Source organism: Artemia sp. Qi Xiang Cuo, chromosome 4 (genome assembly GCF_049724085.1).
Source record: "Artemia sp. Qi Xiang Cuo chromosome 4, ASM4972408v1, whole genome shotgun sequence".
Taxonomy (NCBI): Eukaryota; Metazoa; Arthropoda; class Branchiopoda; order Anostraca; family Artemiidae; genus Artemia; species Artemia sp. Qi Xiang Cuo.
Genome location: NC_142797.1, coordinates 31,722,475 through 31,748,923, shown reverse-complemented (window position 1 = coordinate 31,748,923; position 26,449 = coordinate 31,722,475). Strand labels below are relative to the sequence as shown.

The 26,449-nt window shown below is 36.8% G+C and overlaps 1 protein-coding gene and 1 long non-coding RNA gene across 2 annotated transcripts in view; one reads left to right on the top strand and one right to left on the bottom strand.

The window, feature by feature from the left end:
- LOC148953014 (cytotoxic granule associated RNA binding protein TIA1-like) overlaps positions 1-21,352 on the bottom strand; it is a 316,849-nt gene extending 295,497 nt beyond the window's left edge. Inside the window, exon 1 of the mRNA XM_089088228.1 lies at positions 21,224-21,352. Within this exon, the coding sequence (XP_088944354.1) occupies positions 21,224-21,229 (6 nt within the window). The 5' untranslated portion in view covers positions 21,230-21,352. The remainder of the gene's footprint in view (positions 1-21,223) is intronic.
- A 26-nt stretch (positions 21,353-21,378) lies between these two features.
- Positions 21,379-26,449, top strand: part of LOC148953013 (uncharacterized) — a 28,556-nt gene continuing 23,485 nt past the window's right edge. Inside the window, exon 1 of the long non-coding RNA XR_016141689.1 lies at positions 21,379-21,535. This is a non-coding gene — a long non-coding RNA (uncharacterized LOC148953013). The remainder of the gene's footprint in view (positions 21,536-26,449) is intronic.

Below are 26,449 nucleotides of genomic sequence, written 5' to 3'. Positions count from 1 at the left end.
GAAACAATTTGTAGGTCAATTGTGGAGAATCTGCCACTTTTGGGGTTGAAATATGTATTCAGGTTTGGAGGGGTAGCAACAGCTAATTCATTATTATTTGAAGTCATATGCTCAATGAATTTACCAGCCTTATTTGCTGGTTTATTCCCCCACAAAAGGCTGTGGGCATTGAAATCTCCACAAATAATGATATTTTTTAACATATTAGAATTATTTATATAATTAAAGAAATCATTGGCATCTGTAGTTTGGCCATTAGGGTTATAAAAGCTTATTATGTAGGTTTTTTAATTATTCAGCCAAACACTGATACCAATTGCGTCAACATAATTTGCAAAATCTGGAAAATTGATGCCACAAAATTTTATATTATTTTTCACTAATAAATCTACCCCACCTCTTTTTCTCTCTGAAGATCTATCCTTTCTGAGGATAGTATATTCCAGAGACCTAAGTTGCTGATTTTGGGTTAAATAAGTATCCCGGAGACGAGCAATATTAATGTCATTATTATTCATAAAAGATATTAGTTCATTTAGATTATATTCTGTGAGTGATCTTACATTCCACTGGAGTATTGATATATGTTGTGTTGTTGATTTAGTTTTCATGACTGTGTATCAATGTTCAGCTTTGTTAAAAGTAAAGCAAGATCTTTTTTTGCTTGAATGAGCATATCATCTGGGATGTAGATTTTTGCCAATTCTGCAATGATTTTTGTTTTCTGTAGTTGATGTACATTCATGGCCTAAACTGCATTACAGTTCAGAATGAATAAGCATATATTTGGGGATTGCATTTTTGGTTGTGCATCCTGTTTTTCGGTTAAGGGGTTAATTCCTGGTAGTGTTTCTGGTTTGTTTCTTCTTGGGAGGGGGGGCATGGCTGACCTCATCTCACCGGACAAGGAAGCTTGTTGGCTTGGTGATTCCTTCTGATAGGGATTTGAGCAAGGGGGCTTAGAAGATGGTGTTTTATATGGGGTGCTTGATGCATTGGGGGCATTTGACTTGGGGGTTTTGGTTGGTTTCATTACAGGCTTTAGTTGGTATTGTTGGGCAGCATTTGCGTCCATTGCTGCAAAGGGGTATGGGCTGGCCGTCTCTGTTGATATTTGGAGTGTTAGAGCTCTTTTCTTGTATGCAGGGCATAATAATTTCTTTGTAGATTCATGTGGGCCTTTGCAATTGATGCATGTAGGCTGAGTATTGATGCAAATTGTCAGCTCTTTAGGATGGAAAGATTTACAATTACTACATTCTTTGAAAATTTCATTGCATTTGTTTGTTGTGTGTCCCAGTTTGAGATACTTCTGACACTAGATAGGCTTAGGTGTGTATTCTTTGTATGGTTTGATTTGCCCAAATAGGAATAATTTTTCTCGGATATTAATCGGATATTAATCCGGATATTAATTTTTCTCGGAGATTTTTTTTCCTTTTTTTAGAGCTTCTAGAGAGGACTTCTTGAAACCCATTATCATCATTTATGGTTACATTAGCCCCTACACTTATCATTGTCCTATTCTCCGAATTGGAGCTATCATTTGAACTTTGAGAAAGTGTGCATGACCAGCCAAGATGGGTATCTTTCACTATGGCACATTCACTGGAATTTGATTTGGGATCTGGGGGGACATTTTTTTTGGAGGACTTCTAAACATTGCCTATTGGAAAAAGCTTTAAACAGAAAAAAAAAACTAAAGCAAGAAGGGAAAATAGACTGATATCAAACCGTCTGCACTATACTATGGGGAGGAGAACACCACAGTATAGCCCTGAGGATGAGTTGAGCAGGATTGGTTTGGTATAACTGCTGATTGGAAGCGATAAAATTCGATTCTTTCTTTCTTGTCCGACTTTGGCAAAACCAGTGACAAAATAATACAAAATAATTTCTGTTCATTTTAAGTTTTAATGTCGCTACTTACATTCAGTTCAAAAAAACTTGTTTTTTTATTTAATTTCTGAACATTTTTGAATTAATGCAGCATTGATTTTGGTTCACCGTACATGAATAATTAAAACGATATTCGCATATTAATTTTCCTTTTTTTGGCTAAATGGCTTTTTCGAAATTTTGTTTTGACGTAACTTACGAATTAACTCAGGTAACGAATTTCCATATTCGTATGTTTTTATTACGTATAGTAGGGAGTTCGCCTCTAGTCAATACCACGCTCTTTATGCTAAAGTTCGAATTTTGTTTGAATCAAAAACCCCTGAATCACAAAGGCCGGTTAATTAGAATAGAAAACTCTTTTGAAAGTACTAAAAAATACTTTAGCGTAAAGAGCAAGGTATTGACTAGGGGGCAAACCCCCTCATATATGTAATACTTTCTGTTCGTTTTAAGTTTTAATGTTGCTCCTTACTTTCAGTTGAAAAAATTGTTTTTTTTATTTAATTTCTGATTGTTGTTTTAAATAATGCTGGGAAATCCGTCGCCCCATTCATAGCAATGTCCCTTCCCCCATGGAAAGATCCTCCCACATAAAACATCCCATTATTTACACACCCAACCTTACGAGCTCTGCTCTCTGTGGGGAGTAATGTTTTTTTGTATTTTTATGTATGTTAAATAAATAAAATAAATAAATTAAGAAGTCTCTTTTTCTTCTAGAACCGTCAATGAAGAAAATATGGTATGCCCAATATGCCAAAGGAGCATCAAACCTGGTGAAAAAACTGCCATATTATCCGAGAAAGGAGCCGATGCCGTGAATAACGCAAGCAAAGAAAGAGGTAGCAGCAGGACTGTGACGACTGGAAATGAAGTCCATACCGCGTTTCGTCGTAACTTCTGTGACAGACGTCGGATCGACAGAGAAAAGAACTCTCAAAGGAAACTTGAGCAGAAAGAATCCGTTGCAGTTCCCCGACCAGATCTTCAGCTCCAAGCTTTGTTTTTTCGAAGAACTGCCTATTCTGTGGTCAAGCAGTGAAAAAATGCAAGATCGCAAGTCGCGAATTAGTTGAAACTTATACAGTACGAACTCATAGCTTCGACTGCTTGATTAGTGAAATGTGTAAGAGCAGGAACTATCAGTGGGCCATGATAGTGCTTGGTCGGATAAATTCAAAGACTTCTGACCTTCATGCAGAGGATGCCGTTTATCATCAAATATGCTCAGTGAACTTCAGGACAGGAAAAGAGACTCCACAAAAATTCTTTGGTCAAGAAGAAGTGAGTCACGTTCCTCCACCAAAGAAACGGAAGGGAAGACCGTGCGATAGTGCAAGGAAAGCCGCTTTCGAAGAAGCGCTTTGGTGCTATGCCAACAGTGAAGAGCCTGTACCTCTGACGATCATTTTAACAAAGATGGCTCATATTCTCTCTGAAACTGACTGTGATAGTTTGGCCTACAGCTTTTGTCAAGCCAAGGATTTGCTAGCCAGTGAGTATGGCGAACGAGTGGTTGTGTCCAATTCAAACGGGAAAGAGACACTCGTAACATTTAGAGATATGGTTGACAGGATATTACGAGAATTTCACCAAGAGGTGAAAGCAGATAGTGAAAATGGAGAAAGGATCAGCTCATCAAAGTCGTTGGAAGAATAATAAGAAGTGAAATCAAATCCATTACGACAAGGAAGGATTCCTACGAATTTCTTAACGAAATATCGTCAGTAGAGAAGTGTTTGAACTTTGTGTGCCCATCTCTTTGTCTACTACTTTCATCTTTAGGTATTGACACACCTCGTCTAATATCTTCTATTGGACAGGCTATAATGCAGGCATGCAGACCACGGGGTTTAATGTCTCCTGTACAAATAAGACTGGCTTCACAGCTGCATCACCATTTTTCATCCCGATTTTTAATTGACACACTGCACAATCTTGGCTTCTGCTCTTTGTACTCAGAGGTAAAAATTTGAGAGATGTGCAGCAGTAAATCAAACGTTGGAAGAGTCCGAAGAGAAAGTACATTTTTATAAGCATGTAGGAGACAACGTCGATCATGATATTGCTACTATCGACGGCCTGAATACCTTTCATGGAATGGGACTTATTGAAGTGCCTACACCTGAGTTGCCCGCTATGGAGCTTTCAGTGCCAAGAAAAGAAGTAAGTGGAGATAAGATGAAGTCAATCGGCACCGTGCCATTCTACACTTACCAAAAACCCGCCAAGTTGCAACCAAGGACTTTTGTTTGCTTGACAAGCAGTAGTGACACTCGTGACAATGAATGGAAGATTGAAACGCTCTGGCGCACCTCTGGCTTTTTCAAAAGCTCATACGTGAGTTTGTCCGCCTTTATGGGGTTAATACGCCAAAAGTTACCTCATCCGGTAAAGTCGAATATTCGTTTTTTGCCAATGATTAGCCACAACCCAAGCGATATCTCCTGTGTTTATTCTACACTTGTGCATTCTAACGAGCGCGCTAATTGAGCTGGGAAAAACTCTAGTCATTACCTTTGACTAACCGCTTTACTGGAAGGCAAAGTGTATCGTCGATGCAGAGCCTGCCACAAGTGCTTTAAGAAATGCTATTGTTGTCCTGGGTGGATTTCACACACGTATGAGTTTCCTAGGAGCCATTGGCTTCCTTATGGCTGACTCAGGACTTTTGGAAATCCTAAGTCAAGTATACACGCCTAACACTGGGCGTAGTATGTTACAAGGCAAAGCTGTCTCTTGTGCTGTGCAAGGCCATGGTCTGTTGGAGGTAGCTCTTTATACAAACCTTTTATCATCAGAACTGGATAGCAGAGCGTTTGATGGCAATGACGTGCTACCAGAACCCCTTGAAAGGGCAAAACAGGCGTATGGGTCGCTCCTTGAAGGAGATATCATCGACGAAGCGCAGGTGTCGGAACCAGTAGAGCTTATCTGTGAAATAGTTCTAAGTGCAAAAGAACGATTATCCGAGTCCAGAACTGCCCGTCTTTGGTTTCAGTATCTGGACCTAGTTGGAATCCTGAGAAAGAACCTGAGAGCTGAACAAAGTGGCAACCTTGAGCTTTATCTACAGTTGTTGTTGGGAATGCTTCCTTACTTTGCTGCTTCTGGCCACAATCTTTACACAAAGTCTACTTGGCTGTTTGTGCAGTCGATGTTTAAGTTGAGGAAAGACAGGCAAGAGTAGTACAGAACGTTACAGGAGTACCTGTTCATCCGAAGAACTGACAACTACTGGGCAGCATTCTTTCCTGGTGCTCAAACAGACGTTAATGAGAAGTATGAAAACGAGTGGCGGTCTGACGAGAGGTAGAGGCATGACTGAACTGCAGCGGACATCTGCTATGCCTACTTTGGTTCTAGTTAACGAACGCATGCAGAACCTGACTGGCCTCGCGGAGTTGACTATTGAAAATCACGCAGAAGCGATATCTTCGAGGAGAGCTAGAGACATGGCGGACATCGAAAAGATAGTTTGATACATTGAGTCCGCGCTTCGTCATCTGTAAACGCAGACGATGCCAAATCTGTGAGAGAAACGATTCTGAAGGATATGGAAGCAAAAGACATTGACAAATATGTTTTCAGGAGAAAGGAGAAAGCTGTAACTATGCCTGAGAAATCATCCGCGGTGATAGATAGCGAGAGGGTAATGGTCAACCCAGCTCTAATCTTCCAACGTCTAGCCGCAGTAGCTAGCACCAGTGGTTCTGACTTGAACGAGGTTCTGTTGTTTGAGCTTGGCACTTTTCCACCATCGCTCTTTAGTTCGTTCGAAGGGATGTGGATAGGTGATATAGTATCTCTAACAAATGCACTGATGAAAATTGAGGGGATCGATTGTCCAGTGACATTGCCAACCTCCAATAGAGTTTTGGACGGTGGCTGGCTAGTCCACAAAATCCCGTGGACTGCTGGATCCACATACTCTGAGGTGGCATGATCTTACGTAGATTATGTCACAAGACATTTTGGCCAGGCAGCGGTAGTGTTTGACACTAACACTGATACACCGATGACGAAAAATTGCACACAGCTGAAGAGAACCAAAGGTTTGTCATGTGCAACGATTGAATTCCCATTATGACAGATGCTTCACCAGCACCGGAGAACCTACTGAAGATGGTGCGGTGCCAGTGCACCAGCAGGTGCGAGTTGCTCAGATGCAGCTGCCGTTGGAATGGTATACCCTGCAGCTTTGCCTGCGGGGAGTGTAAAGGGGCGTTATGCGCTAACGCTGCAGCAAGACAGGATGAGGACGATAACGAAGACGAGCAGGAAGAAGAATTAGCTTAGCTTTACCAGCAAAAATTGTGTCTTGACATAGCCTAGAGTTTCAAAATTTTCTTAGCTACCATGAGTATTCATATTAAATGTATTTTTTTAACAATGATATATATATATATATATATATAATTTTTCTCACTTTTTACAACTTTTAATCACTTCATATGTTGTACTTTAAGGAATTTATCTACAACCCAAACAAGGGTTTGAGAAGGCATTTTTAACCTCACATGTCAGGTTTACAGGGTTCTAAGAAAATGGGCCCTAACTTTGAAAAAAAAAAAAAACATACATTTGGGTTAGAATTTTACCCTAAAACTGGAAAATTCCATTTAAGTACTAAAAAACTTTTGAGTCATTGTAAGTAAGGAAGGTGTAAGGGAAGATGCATGAAAAAAAACTTCCTGGACATCAATTTGGCACATACAGTAAATTACCTTAAATTGCATTACCAGCAAGTTAAGGTGGTAATGTAAAATAGTCATTATAATAAGTGACAAATTAACAATTTTCGCACATCTGCATTTTGATGCAAGTCTTCTTCTTCTTCTATTTAACAGCAGGCGGGCTTTTCAGTAAAACTATTTAGCCCTTTTCCTTTTGCTTCACTCTGTGGGCTACAGAGCTACTGGCTTGATTGCCTCATATTTATTAGATATTCAGATATCTTTCAGTAGATCTTTCAACTCTAGGAGTTCAAATATAAGTTGATAGATGTCGATTTCTATGCTCTGTGTGCAGGTATAGTTGGCTAGGGTCTTGGCTGATAGTGGGATTTTGTGGTGTTTGAAGTATTTTAACAGTTTAGAAAGCAAGGTATGTTGTGCAGACGTCAGCATATTACATTCAAATAGGCAATGGTCAATTGTTTCATTATTCATATTACAATGCCTGCAAAGAGGGGACAGGGGAATTGAACCACTTGAATTAGAAAGCTTATATGAGAATGCAAGGAAATTTAGTCCATTTGTTCCAGAACGAATTCTATGATAAATTTTAGAAAGATACTTATTGGGAAAGGGGGAAAGGATAGGATTAATCTTATTAAAATTAATATCTGATAGCCTCCATCGGATAATATCTCTAATTGGGATTGGTCTCCCACTTGGCTGGTCAATATTTATAGCATTTTTTGCTATTTCATCAACCTGATGATTACCACTTATGCCAGAGTGGCTAGGAATGTACTGAAAGTAAGTTTTTATGCCACTTGAAGCAAAATTATCAATAATACTGAGACAATGATAAGTGTCAATGTCCAACTTATATTGAGGAGCTGAGGCCAGCAACTCAAGGCTTGATAAAGAGTCAGAATAGATGATAATATTATTCGAATTTTTAATCAAAGATTGGTTTTGCTTAAGGTGTTCTAATGCCATGATTATGGCATTTAACTCAGCAGACATTATAGATAAATTATTATATAATCTCTCACCCATTGCAATGTTCAGGTGAGGAAGGAAAACACCACTTGCAACCTTCTCATTCATTTTTGACCCATCAACAAATATTTGGAAGTGATTTTTATAGGTAATTGTATTAAGTTCTGCAAATTTATTCTGAACAAAAGTAATGGGGGTTAAATCTTTATTCCATTTTGAAAATTCAGTATTTATTATGGGAAATGACCAATTCCGTGGAGGGGATTGGGGGAAAGTAGGTGCAATAGACTTTGCTGGTACAGGGAACTTCTTTTGAATATTGGCATACTCATCTGCAATACCTATATACATGGCTGGATTTCTTAACCAATTATGTAATGTGTGTGAGCTATTTGATTCAATTTTTGTAAGATGTTTTATCAAGAGAAAGCTACGTCTCTCCCTTATTGTTGTTAATCCACTCTCCATAAGCAGAAACTTGGTGCTTGTGGGTTTCCTAAGACCAAATATGAGACGTATTATATCATTTTGTGTTGTTTCAATTTTTTGCATCTGGGTCTTTGCACATGCACCATAGACAATGAGCCCATAGTCAATATGGGGTCTTATATGTGATTTATAAACTGGAGTAAGGTTTTCTCCTTACAACCCCAGGGTGTGGAAAAAAGTCTTTTTAGTATATTTTTTTTTCTATAACATTTTTTTATTGTGTTTGAAATGTGGAGGTTAAAATTAAGTTTTTGGTAAAGCATGAGACCTAAGTAATTAATATGATTATCTTCTGGAATAGTTGTTTTACTTAGAGTGAGTTTTGCATTAACATGGTTTCGCTTCTGGTGAAATTGGATTATTTTTGACTTGGTGGGTGCAATTGGTAAATCTGAATGTTGAGAGAATTTTTCAAACTGGAAAAGTGACTTTTGCAGATTTGACTGTGCTATCTGAAAGGTTTTACCAGATGACCATAGCAACAGATCATCAGCATATTGTAGATTCGTGTGGGGTAGGTTCATGTCCCAGAGATATAGGACAAATAGGAGGCAACTGAGGACTGCTCCCTGAGGTTGGCCTTTGGATATTGTCTTTTGGGGTGAAGCGGCTGAACCAACACAAACAATGAAACTTTGCACTTCTATGAAGGATTTAATAAATGATACTAGCTTAGGAGGTACTCCAAGGTTTGCAAGTTTATTTAAAAGGATTTGATGGTTCACATTGTCATATGCTCCTTCAAAATCTAGGAAAGCTGCCACTAGGATATTATTTTTTGAGAAAGATTCATTTATTGCATTTGTTAGCAAAATGAAAGCATCTGTTGAGGAGTGGTATTTCCTGAATCCAGTTTGAGTGTGTGGGATCATGTTATTTTTCTCAACAAACCAGAGGAGTCTGTGATAAATCATTTTCTCCATTATTTTCCCCATCACAGGTGTAATCATTATGGGCCTATAAGACTCAGGGTTATCTTTTGGTTTATTTTTCTTTAGGATTGGTAGGAGGAACGAACATTTCCATATATTGGGGAACATAAAAGATGCCCAAGCATGATTATAACAATTTATCAATTTTTTTTTGTATGAAGGTGTGAGATTCATTATCCATGTGGGGTGTACATTGTCATAGCTGCTGCTAGTTTTGAACTTAATATGATGTATTGCATTATTCAATTCCTGGATTGAAAATCGATTAGTTATGTACTCGGATCCTGGGCGCGATTAGTAACTAGGGTTCATAGTAATTGTGGACAGTTTGCTTTGATTATTTGATGTTAGCTTATTAACAAAAAGAGTTGCAAATAGGTTAGCCTTTTCAATATCGTTGTCATAATGGGTATTATTATGTAAAAGCTCATACAGGAGTGGGTTGGGAGAAGTCTTTTTCCCACATATGTGGCTTATGACTTTATGTATAATTGGCTCATGCGTTTCTCTGGAGAGATTATTTGCAAAATTATTCCAGTATTTATATTTAGCATCTATTATAGTCCTTTTTAGATTAGATTCTGCTTGTAATTTTTTTAAATATGTAGTAGGTGTTGGTTTTTTTATGAATTCTGTCCTAGCTGCCTTTTTTATCCTCCATTTATTTAGGCACTCATTTGTCCACCATGCTTTAGGAATTTGTTTAGGGAATGTTTTCTTAGGTGTTGTCCTGGGGATAGCAGGATTAGCTCTATTTATTAGTAAAGATGTCAAGGCTTCAGCATGTGTGTCAACTGTTGTGTTAGAAATGCATGAACTTTGGGTGAAACTTGTAATTTCATCATTTAGCTTATTTTGGAAAATAGACCAATTTGCTTTAGTGCTGATATATTTGGAGGTATGAGATGAAGTTTCAGTAGGTTCATTAAGGGAGCAAATTATAGCAAAGTGGTCTGTACATAGACTATCAATTTTATTTATGTAAATTCTGTTCAACAAATTTAAAGACATAATTCGTAGGTCAATTGTGGACAATTTACCACTTTTGGGGTTAAAATATGTAGTCAGGTTTGGAGGGGTAGCAACAGCTAATTCATTATTATTTGAGGTCATATGCTCAATAAATTTACCAGCTTTATTTGCTGGTTTATTTCCCCACAAAAGGCTGTGGGCATTGAAATCACCACAAATAATGATATTTTTTAACATATTAGAATTATTTATATAATTAAAGAAATCCTTGGCATCTGTAGTTTGGCCATTAGGGTTATAAAAGCTTATTATGTAGGTTTTTAAATTATTCAGCCAAACACTTATACCAATTACATCAACATCATTTTCAAAATCTGGAAAATTGATGCCACAAAATTTTATATTATTATTAACTAATAAAGCTACACCACCTCCTTTTCTCTCTGAAGATCTATCCTTTCTCAGGAGAGTATATCCCAGAGACTTAATTTGTTGATTGTTGGTTAAATGAGTTTCCTGGAGGCAAGCAATATTAATGGAATTATTATTCATACATAATATTAGTTCATTTAGCTTATTATCTGTGAGTGATCTTACATTCCATTGGAGTATTGATAAATGTTGTGTTGTTGATTTATTCTTCATATGACGGTGTATCAATGTTCAGCTTTGTTAAAAGTAAAGCAAGATCTTTTTTTGCTTGAATGAGCATATCATCTGGGATGTAGATTTTTGCCAATTCTGCAATAATTTTTATTTTCTGTAGTTGATGTATGTTCATGGCCTGAACTGCATTACAGTTTAGAATGAATAAGCATATATTTGGGGATTGCATTTTTGGTAGTGCATCCTGTTTGTTGGTTAAGGGATTGATTCCTGGTAGTGTTTCTGGTTTGTTTCTTCTTGGGAGGGAGGGCCAGGCTGGCCTCATCTCACCGGAAAACGAGGCTTGCTGGCTTGGTGATTCCTTCTGATAGGGATTTGAGCTAGGGGGCTTAGAAGATATTGTTTCATATGGGGTGCTTGATGCATTTGGGGTATTTGACTTGGGGGGTTTGGTTGGTTTCATTACAGTCTTTATTTGGTATTGTTGGGCAGCATTTGCTTCCATTGCTTCAAACGGGTATGGGATGGCCTTTTCTGTTGATATTTGGAGTGTTAGAGCTCTTTTCTTGTATGCAAAGCATAATGATTTATTTTTAGATTCATGTGGGCCTTTGCAATTGATGCATGTAGGCTGGGTGTTGTTGCAAGTTGTCAGCTCTTTAGGATGGAAAGATTTACAAGTACTACACTCTTGGAGAATTTCATTGCATTTGTTTGTCGTTTGTCCCAGTTTGAAACACTTCTGACACTGAATAGGCTTAGGTTTGTATTCCTTGTGTGGTTTGATTTGCCGAAATAGGAATAATTTTTCTGGGATATCAATTTTATCCTTTAGTGTGAATAAGAAGAATCTACTAGTTTTTATGCCAGTAGAGTTAGGTTTTCCAAGTTGGGTAACATCCTCAACTGGGATTTTGTTTCTGGCCCTATCTGAGAGGCCTTCTTTTAACTCCTGAGTAGATATCTTTGGGGGAACATTAAAAACTTCAATTTTTGTTGGTGATTGTTTTGGGTTCCAATTAGATGCAATAATTGGGATATTCAGAAGGGATTTAAGGTTAATTATTGTATCTGCTGATTTCTGATCTTCTACAGCTATTAGCAGAGATCCATCACGGTTAATGTTACGAGAGAACATTGATTTTAGCAATTTAAAAATTGCAACTATTATTGCATTTATCATTTTTATTTCAAAAGGGGGAAGTGTATTTATTTTTAGGTTCAATTCCTAAGTTTTTTGAGGGAGGACCCTGGGCAGGGAGAGGGGAAATGCTTTTAATTGGGGAGATTTTTTTTCTTTTTTTAGAGCTTCTAGAAGGGACCTCTTGAAACCCATTATCATCATTTATGTTTTCATTAGGATCTACAGTTATCATTGTCCTATTCTCCGAATTTGAGCTATCATTAGAAGTTTCAGATAATGTGCTTGACCAGCCAGGATGGATATCTTCCACTATGGAATTTGATTCGGGATATGGGGGGACGTTTTTTTTGGAGGACTTCTAAACATTGCCTATTGGAAAAAGCTTTAAAAACAAATATAACACTAAAACAAGAAGGGAAAATAGATGATATCAAACCGTCTGCACTATACTATGGGGAGGATAAACACCACAGTATAGCCCTGAGGATGACTTGAGCAGGATAGGTTTGGTACAACTGCTGATTAGAAGCGATAATAATCACAAGAAAATATATTTCGATTTTCTTATAAGGTTACAACTACACAACTACAGTTAAAAAGACCACAGTTAAAAATTTTATGGCAGCATTGGTAAAAATGATACAACTACATTTCGAAAAATTCTGCATGATGTTTTTTTTTGCTATTTATGGGTTGAGCTATGTAATAGATAGGTTAAACAACTTCAACCTGCTAAGAAAAATGTCATTTGCATTCAAGATCTTCCAAAAAACTGTATGACAAAGTTGAGACAGTCTTTTTTTAATTACATTTCTGATATTAGCAGATTTGATGATTTTGGCTAAAACCAAGATGTTTCTGAGCTCTATATGACCTTTTTTCAATTTATAAGGCTTCCTCTCAAGTTCTATTTCATGTTTATATTTATGCTCTATTTTTATAGAGCACAAACTTCAGAGTTGGCAAAAGGGCTTCAATGCTCTAATTTAATATCACTCTTTTACATGGAGAAACCATAGGCTACACAAAGAAATCAGGGTCAATAAATAAATAGGGGTACAAAGAGTGACAGTGTAGTTTTGCCTTTTTCTAAGATAAGCCAAATTTCTAAGTTTGTTTCTAGTTTAACTACATATCCACCCTCCCAATGCCTGGACATGGCCCAGGCTATATCCTAATGTGCTGATTTACTGAAATCACTAAACTTTTGTGCATCATATATGAGTATATATACCTTTGGAATACCATAAGCTACATAAAAGAAATCAGGGTCATCAAGTGAATAAAGTATGAAAAGTAGCAGTGTAGTTTATATCCTCTTCTGACCTAAATTAGTCAAAAGAGCCTGCTATCTTTCAGCTGGGATGAAACTGTAATGGTAGTGAATATCAAATTTGAAACTTGACACTAAGACTTTAATGTAGCCAAACAAGGCTTTTGTTATCTTCTATTAACAACCCAAGTGGATTATTTGAAAGAACAAACCATTGAAACTTCATCCTGTGAAATATGGGTAAATTGTCTTGTAACTCAAATGCCAGATAGTCTAGTAAAATTCCAGCAGAAAAATTTTCTACAATCTTAGAAAATAGTTTCATGAAGAGAATGAATTCATGGATTAAATTACGCCCAAAAAAGGGACTTTGATTGCTCCAAGCTGCAATTCAAGGTAAGGTGATTTAAGGTAAAGCTTAAAAATATATTCCTTCTCTATTTCAAAGTGTTAAACTAAAGCAGCAAATGAATAATCTAACAACAATTTTTTTTTCCTAGCTGATTTCTGTTCCATGAATAACCTGTTTATATTTTGTTAACCTGTAAATATTTTCCTATGGCATAATTTGGGTGCACAAGAAACATTACTCAAAGTTTTAATCAGCTAATTCAACTACTTTCCCAGAAAGCAAGAAGCCCCTCACCTGGAATTTTATTCACCATTGATGCTAATGAAAGTAAACAAAATATAATGAAAATATAATAGCTTAGAAACAAATTTGGGCTATATATTTGCACACTATGGGGGGGGGGGAGTAAAGCATAGCATATATTAAATATGTAACCTAACCTAGGTGCCTTTTTTGCCCCTTCATCCACAAAAAAATAAAGTTTATATCTTTGTCATGGAGTGAGCAACATTCCAATTGTATTGTCAGACCACTATACAATGCACACTAACCTGAATGAACACTGGGTAATAAGCGCAGATGCTATACAAAAATCGTGTGTGGTCCAGCAAACCAATAAGTACCTTTTACCCTAAATGGTATAATCATTACTGTTTTGTTTTTGTCCTAGCCTCCTCCTACACATTTGTGCCAAGAAATATCTCAAGGCTATATACAAAGCCTTGCCAATGTGTTTAAACAAAGGTGTTGGTCTTAAGGGGGGGGGGCTTACCTGGTTTAATTGGCACTTCCATTGATGTATAACAGAAATCTTAAAACAAAATATAAGGCAGCCTCATTCCGCCAGAGGGGGGTGGAGACCCCCCCTGTCCCCCTTTATGTGGTACCCATGACAATCAAATATTTTTGTCACTCTGCTAGGTCCCAGTGACATGCAGTTAGAAAGGTTGGTACTTGTTAATTAAAGAAAACAGGGTGAATCAGGGAAAGTCTGACACCAACTTTCAATTTGTCTATGGCCCATTGTATCTGTGGGAGACTTTCATATTTTCTTCCTATTAGTAGCAGTAGGCAACAGTGGCTTCAACTTCCAGCAGTTAGCATGCCTTCCATTCAAAAGGTTTTAAAGTTTTTTGGACAGTGTTTTTTTTTAGGAACACAGGTAACTGACTTGTGCAGATTATAAAGTAAAAGAGATAGAGAATTTTTTATTTCTTAGAAACTAGAAGACCAGAATCAGCATCTTCCTGATTTTTAAAACAAGCTAATGTAATCAGTTGAAGAGATAAGAGGGGTGTCAGTCTTACCCCCAAAAAAGCTCATCTGAGGAAAGTCCAACATGTTGGACTTACCCCCTAGGGGGGGAAGTTTGGCAGGGGTGTTGAATTCACCCCATGTTAACAAAGATCAATATTTTAAATGGTAGAACAGATTCTAAGCTTCAGATAATAAGGGTTGAAGGCAGTAGCCATCCATAGATGGCTCTACTTATTTAGTGGAATGTAGTGTTGTTTGATCATTTTGTATGCATTGCATGTATGCATGTATTGCAGTTCTATGCCTGTTTTTGTTTATCTTTCTCCCTTTTCATTGTTTTTCCATCTTAACCTTTACTTGTGACCTACTGTTCAAAAAAGTGGGGAAGCAAAGTAGAAATGCTACTTGGGAGTTATCATATTTGTTGGCAAATTTTGTCTGAAAATACCCTTTTTACATATAAAGATAATTTTTGCTCAAAGAAAAGCTGTCAAAACACAAGTTGTGCTCCCCTGTGCAAAAAGTGGGGTAGCATAGTAGCAATGTTACTTGACAGTGCTTCCACTATCCCCAAATAAATCTGTCTTCTCATAAACAATCTCAAAATTGGTTCCCCAAAAATCCCCTTTTGTTCAGGGTTGCCACCCCAAATGATTTATCACTGATGGAAATCCACCCTTAGTAACTATGACTTTCACTTAACTTAACACAGTTTTTTCACTACTTCCAAAAGTTTAGTTCTCAATTATTTACTATACATCAAAACCAGACATAGATCATTGAATTACTAACTTTTCTTCCTATGCTAGTAAAAGTATACTGACCTTTTTATAGTTGTAGTATAGTGACCAATGAGTATTAAGCATGCAGTTGGGTATGCATTATTTTTACAATACAATATCATTGAGTGTACATCTCAATCCATAAACTATCAGCAGTAAGCAATATACAGTATACTTGAGACTTTGAATACTATACACCATTAGCAGTATTAGAGTAAATAGGGTGCAGTACTTTAATATGATTTAGAAAACTATTGATATATCTAACTGTGCAAACTGAGCAAAAAGTCACATTTGTAACTTTTCCTCAAATTTTACCTATAGAAATACTTTTTGCTCAAAGGGAAGCTGTCAAAACACAGATTGTGCTGCTAAAGTGTTGGCAGCTTTTGGAATTCTGCTACTGGCAGTTTTGGAACTTTTTGCACACCTGCTTGTGACAGGCAAATAAATTCATCAATTCATTCATAATTCCTTTGTCTTTTCTAGATGCCTGGAAATTATGTTTGGAACACACAATACAGGGTTGGAGGAACAAATGATGCAACTCAGCTGCAAAATGCACCAGCAGAGATATCTTCAGAGAATGTCTTTGCTACAGGCTTTCAAAGTGTTTCAGATGCTGTGCACTACCTTGCATGACCATCTTATGAAGAAATACAGAAGTCAAAAAGCCAGTTTGTGGTGGAGTGAGGAGCCAAGAAATTCCTGCCGAAATAGAAAAGGATATGGCTCAGGGTCTCTGAATACTTGAAAAGTGGGGCATAGGTCTCAGCAAGCAGGAATTTCTTGACCAAGTCCAAGACTATCTCATCAAGAACAAAGTTCAAGCAAGATTTAAGGACAACCAGACTGGTCATGACTGGTGGGAAGGGTTCAAGTGCCAAAACAAAATTTCACTAGAGAAACCAGAAAGGTTAGAAAACAAAAAATTTTGTAGCAATCTGATCCCTTCATAATGTATGGTTTGTATGAGCTGTTGCATGACACTGCCATGGCAATTGATATTCTTGACAAGTCCCAGTGTTGGTTCAATTTGGACAAGACATCTTTCTGTAGGGATCCTGGCAACACAAAAGTTGCTGGAGCCAAAGGCTCACCATCAACTCATAAAACAGGTGGTAATGGATGTGAAAATACAACTATCTTGGCTTGTATCAGTGCAAACAGAGGAAAACTCCCAACTCTAATAGTTTTCTCGGCAAAGAATACCTGGACCTCATGAATACCTGTAGATGGAGCTTACCCTGGTGTATCTTACTCATCTACCAAGAAAGGGTGGATGATGTCTGATCTCATTATGAATTGGTTTGAATTCTGATTTCTTCCTCATGTAAAGGGAAACACACTCCTCATCTTAGATGGACATGGCTCACATCTTTCTCTTGCTCTTGTCAAACTTGCAAACAAAATTAATGGCACAATTCTCAAGCTACATCCACATGCTTCAACCTCTCAATAAAGTGGCTTTCAAGGGAATGAAAGTGGCTTATGAACAGAATCTTGTGAAATGGCAGAGGGAGCACCCTGGTAACATTCTGTCAGAGAAGGATTTTGTATGTCTCTTATCAAAGGTACAGGATACCTATCTCACTCCTAGTCTGATCAAAAAGTAATTCAAAGCAACTGGAATTTTTAATCTGTGTGTTCTAATGCGAGTAAACCCATCTGTAATTGACCAGATCAAGTTTGAACCTGCCAAGTTGAGACACTATGCACAAATGAAAGAGGAACAAGAGGAAAAGGCAGGCATATCTGAAGTCATAACCACCATCAACACTGAACTAGAAAAAAGTAACCTTTTCTGTTATCTTTAGTCCAAAGAAGTTGTTTGGCAACCAATCAAAAACTTTTGAAGAGATTCTTCTAGACTCAATCAAGCAGCAAAACCTACCATCAGTTTCAGGAATAGAAAAATAGAAGAAAATTGCAAGAGAGGCAGAAGTGATAACATCAAAGGAACATATAGAGGTGCTTGAGAGGGAAGAAAATCCACAAGCAAAAGGCAAAGGGAAGAAGAAAAGTCCAGATGAAAAGGGTGTGAAATTGAAAAAAATTCTTCCTAAGAGGAAAGCAAATAGAGATTTGAGTGATAGCAAATCAGACATCAGCCTTGAACTTGGCTCTGATGAGGATGATCAGAGTATTCAAGATACTATTCAAGAAATTGACAGTGATGGCATGGAGATACCCAGTAAGCAAAGGATCATTCCCAAGCTAAATGAGTACTATGTAGTTAGATACAATGTCAGGAATGATGAACAAGGTTCTAAACTTTCCTGGTGGGGGAAAATTTAATCTCAAGTTTCTTCACTGCTTGAGCTTTGCCACCTACTCATTCAATTGGCCAAAGAAAGACAATATTAATACTGTGGATGACAAATTCATTTTTGCAGGTAAAGTTAATGGGAACAAGACCATCTGAAATACCCCAAATCCATCAGGTTATTGTGCTGTATAAGGCAGTTACTAGCAAGTGTCAGTAGATCTTTGTTTTATACCCATACACATAAGCTCCAACATATATGAGTCACTTTTTGTATCTGAAGTCAAACCATAATGTGTGTGATGTTTTTTTTAATACAAGCAATCATTTACATTCAGTGATTTGTGCACCTTGGCTAAGATACTTGTAATGATTACCTGTTCCATAAGTCTGACACTGTCAGAGTTACCCCGAAGCAGCAGAAAAAAGTATGGCCTGGGCTTTTGATGTTGACATAGAAATTGTTTGTTTATGGATTTATAGTGATTCATTGATGCTCTTTAAGATGGTGAAGTTGTATTATTTTTGATATATTGTTGCAAAAAAAGCTAGTAGGGTATGTTGCACTTCCCCAAAGCTGGGACAAGTCCAACATAGCAGACTGCAGCTACTTTGAGGCCTGATGATAAGTTACAAGTGCAGTATATGAGAAAATCAGAAAAAGAATAATGTGGGAAACTGCTGTAAAAAAAAGGCTGATAGAAGATGATATGAAATACTCAAAAAAAAATAATCTTGAGCCAATTTAACAAAAAAACATGGTATGGTGTTGGACTTTCCCAAATTCCCCCTACGCAAGAATTATGTTTAGGTTAGGTTTAGGCATTAAACTAAGTTTAAGCATAGCAGGACTGTATACAAAATGTTTTAGCTATAATTATTCTGCATATTATGAAAAAAGAATTATTTTCTAACTTCTTGCTATCCAAATACTTTACCCCCCTCCTAATGTGAAAATACAAACATAGATCTTATAAGGCCAATGCATTGTATCATCCATCACTTGTCTTTGTCAAGGTGCTTGGGTATAAGAAGCAGCTTCAGCCTCCTAGCAAGACACTTGTAAGATGAAGTTTACATTTAGAATCAGAATATCATCCTGAATTCAAATATGACATTGTGTTTCCATTGCAAACTCAATTTTAACCCCTTTGCAGACCATGAGAGATGATAGCCTACCCTTTTTCATTATTTTAGATATAGCTTATATACCTGTGTTAGCATCCATCTGGTTAAAACCAGTTTATGCATAGGCTAAATTGAATTTATAGTGACAAAATTGAGAATTAATAAATGCATTGGAAATATAAGGGCTGTTTTTTCACTCATCAATGTGCTAAGATCTTGCATCTTTTGTCAGAAAATGCTTAAAAATGAAATCTTTGAACTAAGATCTTACACCTTTTGTTGTTTTTATGCAAATATCTTTTGGTAAATATTTACCAAATCATATTATTGAGTTACAACTAAAGTGAATATACACTCAATCCCCTTTTTTATGCTCTTTATGAATATAATAATCATTTTGTTGGAAATGAATTTTAGCCCCCACCCCTATATATACCAATTCAGGGTGCACATTAGGGGGGTTGGGGTAATTTTATCTCTGATGTAAATGAGAGGCAAGTTTAAACTTTCCACCCACCACCCTAATGTGCTAATATATACCCTAAATTGGTATATACAGGGGTGGGGGCTAAAATTCATTTCCAACAAAAATGATTATTATATTCATAAAGAGCAAAAAAAAAGGGATTGAGTGTATATTCACTTTAGTTGTAACTCAATAATATGATTTGGTAAATATTTACCAAAAGATATTTGCATAAAAACAACAAAAGGTGTAAGATCTTAGCACATTGATGAGTGAAAAAACAGCCCTTATATTTCCAATGCATTTATTAATTCTCAATTTTGTCACTATAAATTCAATTTAGCCTATGCATAAACTGGTTTTAACCAGATGGATGCTAACACAGGTATATAAGCTATATCTAAAATAATGAAAAAGGGTAGGCTATCATCTCTCATGGTCTGCAAAGGGGTTAAAATTGAGTTTGCAATGGAAACACAATGTCATATTTGAATTCAGGATGATATTCTGATTCTAAATGTAAACTTCATCTTACAAGTGTCTTGCTAGGAGGCTGAAGCTGCTTCTTATACCCAAGCACCTTGACAAAGACAAGTGATGGATGATACAATGCATTGGCCTTATAAGATCTATTTCCAACAAAAATGATTATTATATTCATAAAGAGCATAAAAAAGGGGATTGAGTGTATATTCACTTTAGTTGTAACTCAATAATATGATTTGGTAAATATTTACTGTCTTTCATCATTCTGCTCTGATCAGTGGTCTGAAAACAATGATGAGTATATCATCAAAGTTCTCTCATCATTGTTCATTATGAAAGAACAGTGTTCTTCACACTTTTTGCTAACATCAGTGAGCTGTAAGATCTCAAAACAAAGATGAGTTAAGAAACAATAAGGTAAAATTCTACTTTAGCAACTTCTGGCTATCTTGGAAAGGGGTTAGGTTAGGAAAATAAAACTTTCAGGTATGGGTCTACAGGCTAAAGTATGTCCCAGGAAGTATTTTGAAGTACCTACCTCCACTCCTTCTCCCTCTAGAGGGTCCTGACCTTTAAAAATGTGTGTGTTATAAAAACGAAACCTTGCAAAATAAATCTTCTGCTTAAATGAAGTACAACTAAATTGTTTTCAGCTTCACAACTTTGCTCAATCCCAAATGATAAGGTTTTAAAGATATGCAAATACATTTCCTAAATTTTGAAAAAAAATTGATATTGCGTAAAATTTTACTCAAATAAAAGGAATTGCGTTTTCAAAATTAAAGTCAGAGAAAAAGAAACTGATAGCTGAAAATTAATTTCAGTTGTTGTTTTTTCAAAATTTCAATAGGTATACCTGTCATGTAGGCAAATTTCAGGACCCTCTAGAGGGCAAAGAAGTTGAGGTAGGTACTTCAAAATACCTTCCTGGGACATACTTTAGCCTGTAGACCCATTCCTGAAAGTTTCATTTTCTTAATCTAACCACTTTCCAATATAGCCAAAAGTAGAATTTTACCAACAATAATCTTTGAAGAAAGATGCAAGATCTTAGAGCTAAAAAACTGGCCTATAGATTAAAGGCTATAAATTTGGGTAAGGTTAGAAAGGATAGGCTAAAATTGAATCTCCAATAGGAAACAATTGCTATATTTGAATTAAGGATAATATTCTGAATGTAAAGTGTGTTTCTTAGCTATCTGAATGCCCTGTTAATCAAAATATTTAGGCCTACCCTTCTTTTTCTGCAGGCCTAAGTAGGTCCAACTAATTTCTGTGATAGGCTGGGCTATAAGAAAATATCAATAGCATAGAAAAACGGAATAAAACAAGATAAAACCTTAAATAGTTGGTAATTTTAAAATCTAGGCTTCTACTTGAACTGATAGACTGGAACTCAGGTGGGGTAACCTAACTCAGGCTAGTGTAACAGATTCACTAGCCTAGGCAACAAGTTGAAAGTTCTTGAACAAGGAACTACAGTTTTATATACTTACATGCATTCTAAAAAAAACCTTAAAATTGCTAATAACTTCAAATTTAGAGAGTAACTAGGAATATCTCCCTAAATTGTTTGAATAATGAATTCAAGCAATGCAACACCGGCTGTAGTCTTTTCTTCAGTGAACTCACATATTGAGAAAGAGCACTAGCCACAGAGTAGCTACAAAAGTCCGCTTTTAGTTTGAACCTAATTTGTTTCAATTTATCATCATTTCAGCATGGATGATTCATGGAAAACTTTGCCTTTAAATAAAAGATGTGAAATTCTGGATAAGTTCAAACTTTTAGAGAAGCATTCAGGCTTGGTAGGTATTCATCTTATTACCATTCTAAATTTTTCGCGGCGACCATAGGTATTTGTTTACAAAGCCTTTTTTTCTAAAAGCGGTGGAAGTCGTCCGTGGCTTTTGAGTCCTACCTAGAATTGGGAAGGTGCTTCGTGCTTAAGTACATTTTTAAGCACTTAATTTCACCTTTTTAAGAGTACCTTGAGTACGTAATTAAATACTTTTTTTCGCGCACCTTCGTCTATTATTTGAAAATAACTTTAGCTACCAGTGATTCAATAATATGACTCCTATTCTTCAAAATATTGCTAAATTTCGTTCAGTAAGATTCAATTTAATTAGAATTCATATTGGAACTATCTGAGCAATTCTTAGCTAAATTTCACAGCAAATTTATGCTCTGAAAAATCCTGATGAATTCCCTGACGAGGATAGGCTGGGTATAAAAGGTTGGAGCTGTTCCGGTGCTGTGAGATAGTTTGGGATCTCTGCTCCGTCTTAACTTTCTTTCTCTGTCCCTATCCCTGACAGGGAAATTTTTTCTTGCGTGGCATCAGGGTGGACCTTTTACTAGTTCTCTTAACCAAAATTATGACTGCTAACAGTGTTACAGTGCTGGAGGGTAACCTTGAGGAGTGGTACCCTCGAAGAAATTATAGCCTAGTAAACGACACAGTATTTGCACTGGATTCTGATTAATGGGTAAATCTTATGGATTTGGTCTGTTTTGGGAAGCTTTTTCGGGCTGAAAAACCTCTTACTAGCTAATGTGTCTATAATGGGTTGCCTCCCCGTAGTAGCATAGCATTTTTAGGCATGGATATATATTGAGTCAGAGGTAATAGGCTTGAGATTATCTGTACAGGATGTCGACTCATTTTGATAGAAGAGCATCACCAAGTGTGTAAAACCATTCTGTGACCAAGATGGGTACAGGATTTCACAACGCCCCTATTCAATGGGAGGTCCCAGGGACTTCTTGCTGTCCTGTTCTAAGCTTAAAAGCTTCGTGTAGACTTGAGAAGATGTGTTAGTTCCCATCCTGCACTGGTTCTGGGACCACTGGTTTTCGTGAAGCCAAAATAATTTCAATTATTTAAAGAACATGAAAATTGCAACTCGGAATGTCACAACGTTAGAAAATAACTATCTTATCGAAATTTGACTGACGAATTCAGACGCTTTGAACTGGACTTATTAGAAGTTTCAGAAAGTCATATTCCAAGGGTAGGAAACATGAAATTAGGTTATATAGCATTAATTTACTCAGACAGGAAGGATGGGGTACATAGACAGGGAGTAGGGCTCATAATGAATAAGGAAACTGCCAAGTCTTCTTTAGGCTGGGAAGGTATTAATAGTAGAATGCTAGTCGCTTATTTTATGATTTAAAAAATGCAGGATATCAATCATCGTAGTATATGTCCCTATACAACGTGACTCAGATGAATTTTACTTACAACTACAGGAACCAATAGACAGGGTCCCAGATAGAAATATAGTGTTTTATTAGGAGATTCTAACCCTCTGGTCGGTAGAAATAGGGATAGACGGTATCCTATCCTAGGTAATTTTAGTGCAGGAAAAAAAAACAGTAATGGTCACAGATCTGCTGCAATTTTGTAGGTATAAAAATCTAGTTATAACCAATACAGTATTTGATCATAAAACGGTTCATAACTTAATATGGTATTTACATGATGGTAAGACAGCTAACCCTATTTATTATGATATTGTAAACCGAAGACTGGCATGCTCAGTACAAGATACTAGGGCATAGGCGTCCATAAGGGGGGCGCCAGTTCCCCTGGCTGAATGCCCCTTCCTTTTATTTTTATAGTTTTGTTTTGAGTTTTCTATTAAACATCTAGACCCCGGCTCTGTGTCGACAAGGAAAGGTGGGTGGCAGCGGGGTAAAAAATAGCAGTAGCAACACGCCGCTGCCGCGATCATTGTTGACTACAAACATTTTTGTTTTGATCAGTCTTTCTCAAATCCCGGCTTTAATTTACATCAGATTTAGGCCTATTCATGAAAAGCTTCGTGAGTCGTTACTCGGACGCTGGTCTTCTTCGTTATTCATCAAGAGAAGTAAAAATTGAAATGACTGTGTAGAGGTAAAAACGAATGACTGTGGCATTTCAGAACCCTTGCATAATAGTTGAAATATCTAACAGCTATGTATTTCTAACATAATTAATTACCAAAATTAGTTGTATTTTATCATCGAGCAACCGTCACCATCAAGAAGAACTGTCACCATTTACATCACAGCTGGATTGGTTGGAAAATATTTCCCTTTAGCTTCCATACCATCAAACATCCAGAAGGGATTTGGAAGGTATATCCCCTTTCAATCCAGATTGTTTTGATAATGAATATCTGTGCTCTTTAATGTAGACCAAGCAAATTTATTTTAGCCTATGAAGCTGGTGGCAAATTGCCATGCTCATCAGAGGCTCTAACTCCAACCCTTCCTTACCTGCACTGCCATTCTCTCACCCAATGCTTTCAGTAAGCCCTGTGATTTTGAAGTCACTGTGAAATAGGATAGTCACACCTGAACAAATACAACCATATCCCAGCACCACCAAGAAAACAAAATTCTTCAAGGAATAAAGGAGGGCAAAACAAAAGTGCTCATTGATACATCAGTGAAAGCCAAGATTGAAGCTGCCTTTGCTACAAGGAAGGCAAAGAAGAGTGGATTAAAAATAACTGAAGCAACGAAAGCAAGAAAAACAAAGAAGCAGGCTGTGAAGAGATTTGGTGAGAAGACAGCACTGAGGGTAAACATGAAACTGAAAAGGCTCAGACAGTGAATGTTGATGGCAACTCACACAGTTCTCTTGGGTAAGATAGTGAAAAGGAATGTGAACTTATTTTTGATTTGGGTTGTAACTTTGTATAAGTCATCCGTGAGGGCCATTAGGGAGAAGGTAGAATCTATTGCAGAGGTCAGTGTGATAACTATGATTGGTAGGAGAGGTAGTGTGTGAAAGTGGCTGGAAAAGCCAGATCATATGTGCTACATGAAAGAGGATTTAGGATAAAAATCCCCAGTATTTGGGCAGTGTGTGATCTTGGACAAATGTTTTGACTAAAATTTATCTTGCCTAAACAAGGACAGCATGTTCTTAATCTTGGACCTGATGCAGATAGTTTGGATTGGCTGACAACAATCTTATAGCAAAGCCTTTTTAAATATGATTACTCTTTTTCACAACACATGTCAGTGATAGAATCTGTTAATGATTGAGATACTTCAATTTTAAGATCCTTTGTACAAGATTGGGCTGTAGCCTGTTTTCCAAGATTAATTTAAAAAAACTTTTTCCACAAAATAAGTTTTTCAAAGAAAAGTAAAGAACCCCATTAAACCAAGAATGAGCAAAAATAAAATCATATAATCTACCAAGCGTGAAACTACCACAAATCAGGATCGGTAAATAAATGAAACCCAAAACGAACATAAATTACAATAAATAACCGGGTCAAACTCAAAACAAGCAGAAATTAACACGAATAAGGTTAAAAAACCCTATGCCATCCCAAGGCCAGAACATAATTTGTACTTTACTGAAAAAATATAAATGTTTTTACTTTTATAACTTTAATAAATCAAATAATATTAATATTTTGATTTCTAAATATCTGTATATGTATATTAAACTGACAATGCACATTCGTTTGTATTTTTTTCAGTAAAGTGCAAAATCTGTTTACTTTCTTTGATAGCTTGGATACACTTGCACTATTTTGATTTTGTTAAATTTTAAGAGCAGAAGTAGCACCGAAAGTCTGAACACAAAGCCCTCAGTCGGTCTTGAGATACTGCTGAGATGCTTTATTGAGAATTAGCCTTAAAACAGTGCATTTTGATTTAATCTAAAGGCAACATTTAGTTTTTAAACATAGTAGGCAAATGGGAGCGTGGGCGCGGAAGGGGGACTATTGGCCCTCCAATCACTTTCGACTAATAGCTCTTTTTTAGCCCTTTCTATTTTCAATCGAATGAGCTCTTTTCGAAGTTCCTAAGACAACTACTTCGATACGAAGTGCCCTGTTCTAAACAAAACAAAGAAAAAAAAATAATAATATATTGTACCCACGTCGAATTCTAATTTTGAGATACCCATTTTGTTCAACGTAGTTGAAAGTTCTGGAAATTAGGTCATTGAAGATGACAACCACCCACAGCCCTCAGGGCAAGGGTTATAAGTTATGCCCAGGGGGCATCTAAGGTTTTTGTAGAAAGCGTTGTCGTAGAAACTTCAAAAAGAACTCATTTGATTGGAAATTGAAATGGCTAGTGCCCTTTTTAATAGTCGAAAGGAATTGGAAGGCAACAAACACCGCTTCCACGCCCACCGTTTCTCCAAACACATCCAATCAAAATTTTGAGATAGTAATTTTATTCAAAGTAGTGTAAAGGTCCAGAATCTTTGAGGATCACACTCCCCCCACAGCCCTCGGGGTAAGGGTTGTAAGTTATGCCCTGGGGGCATATAAGGTTTTCATTGAAAGCTTTGTCGTAGAAACTTGAAAAAGGGCTCATTCGATTGGAAATTCAAAGGGCTAATGCCCTTTTTGATAGTCGAAAGTGATTTAAGGGCAACTAACCCCCCTCTAACGCCCACCTTTCCCCCAAACACATCCAATAAACATTTTTAGATAACCATTTTGTTCAACATATTTAAAAGTCCTAGAAATTAGGTCTTTGAGGATGACAACCCCCTCACAGCCCTCGGGGCAAGGGTTGCTATTTATGCCCTGGGGGCATTTAAGGCGTTCATAAAAAGCGTTGTCGTAGAAACTCAAAAAGGGCTCATTCGATTGGAAATTGAAAGAGCTAGTGCCCTTTTTAATAGTCAAAAGTGATTGGAAGGCTTGACATTCTATAGTATAGATCGATGTGGGTACAATGTATTA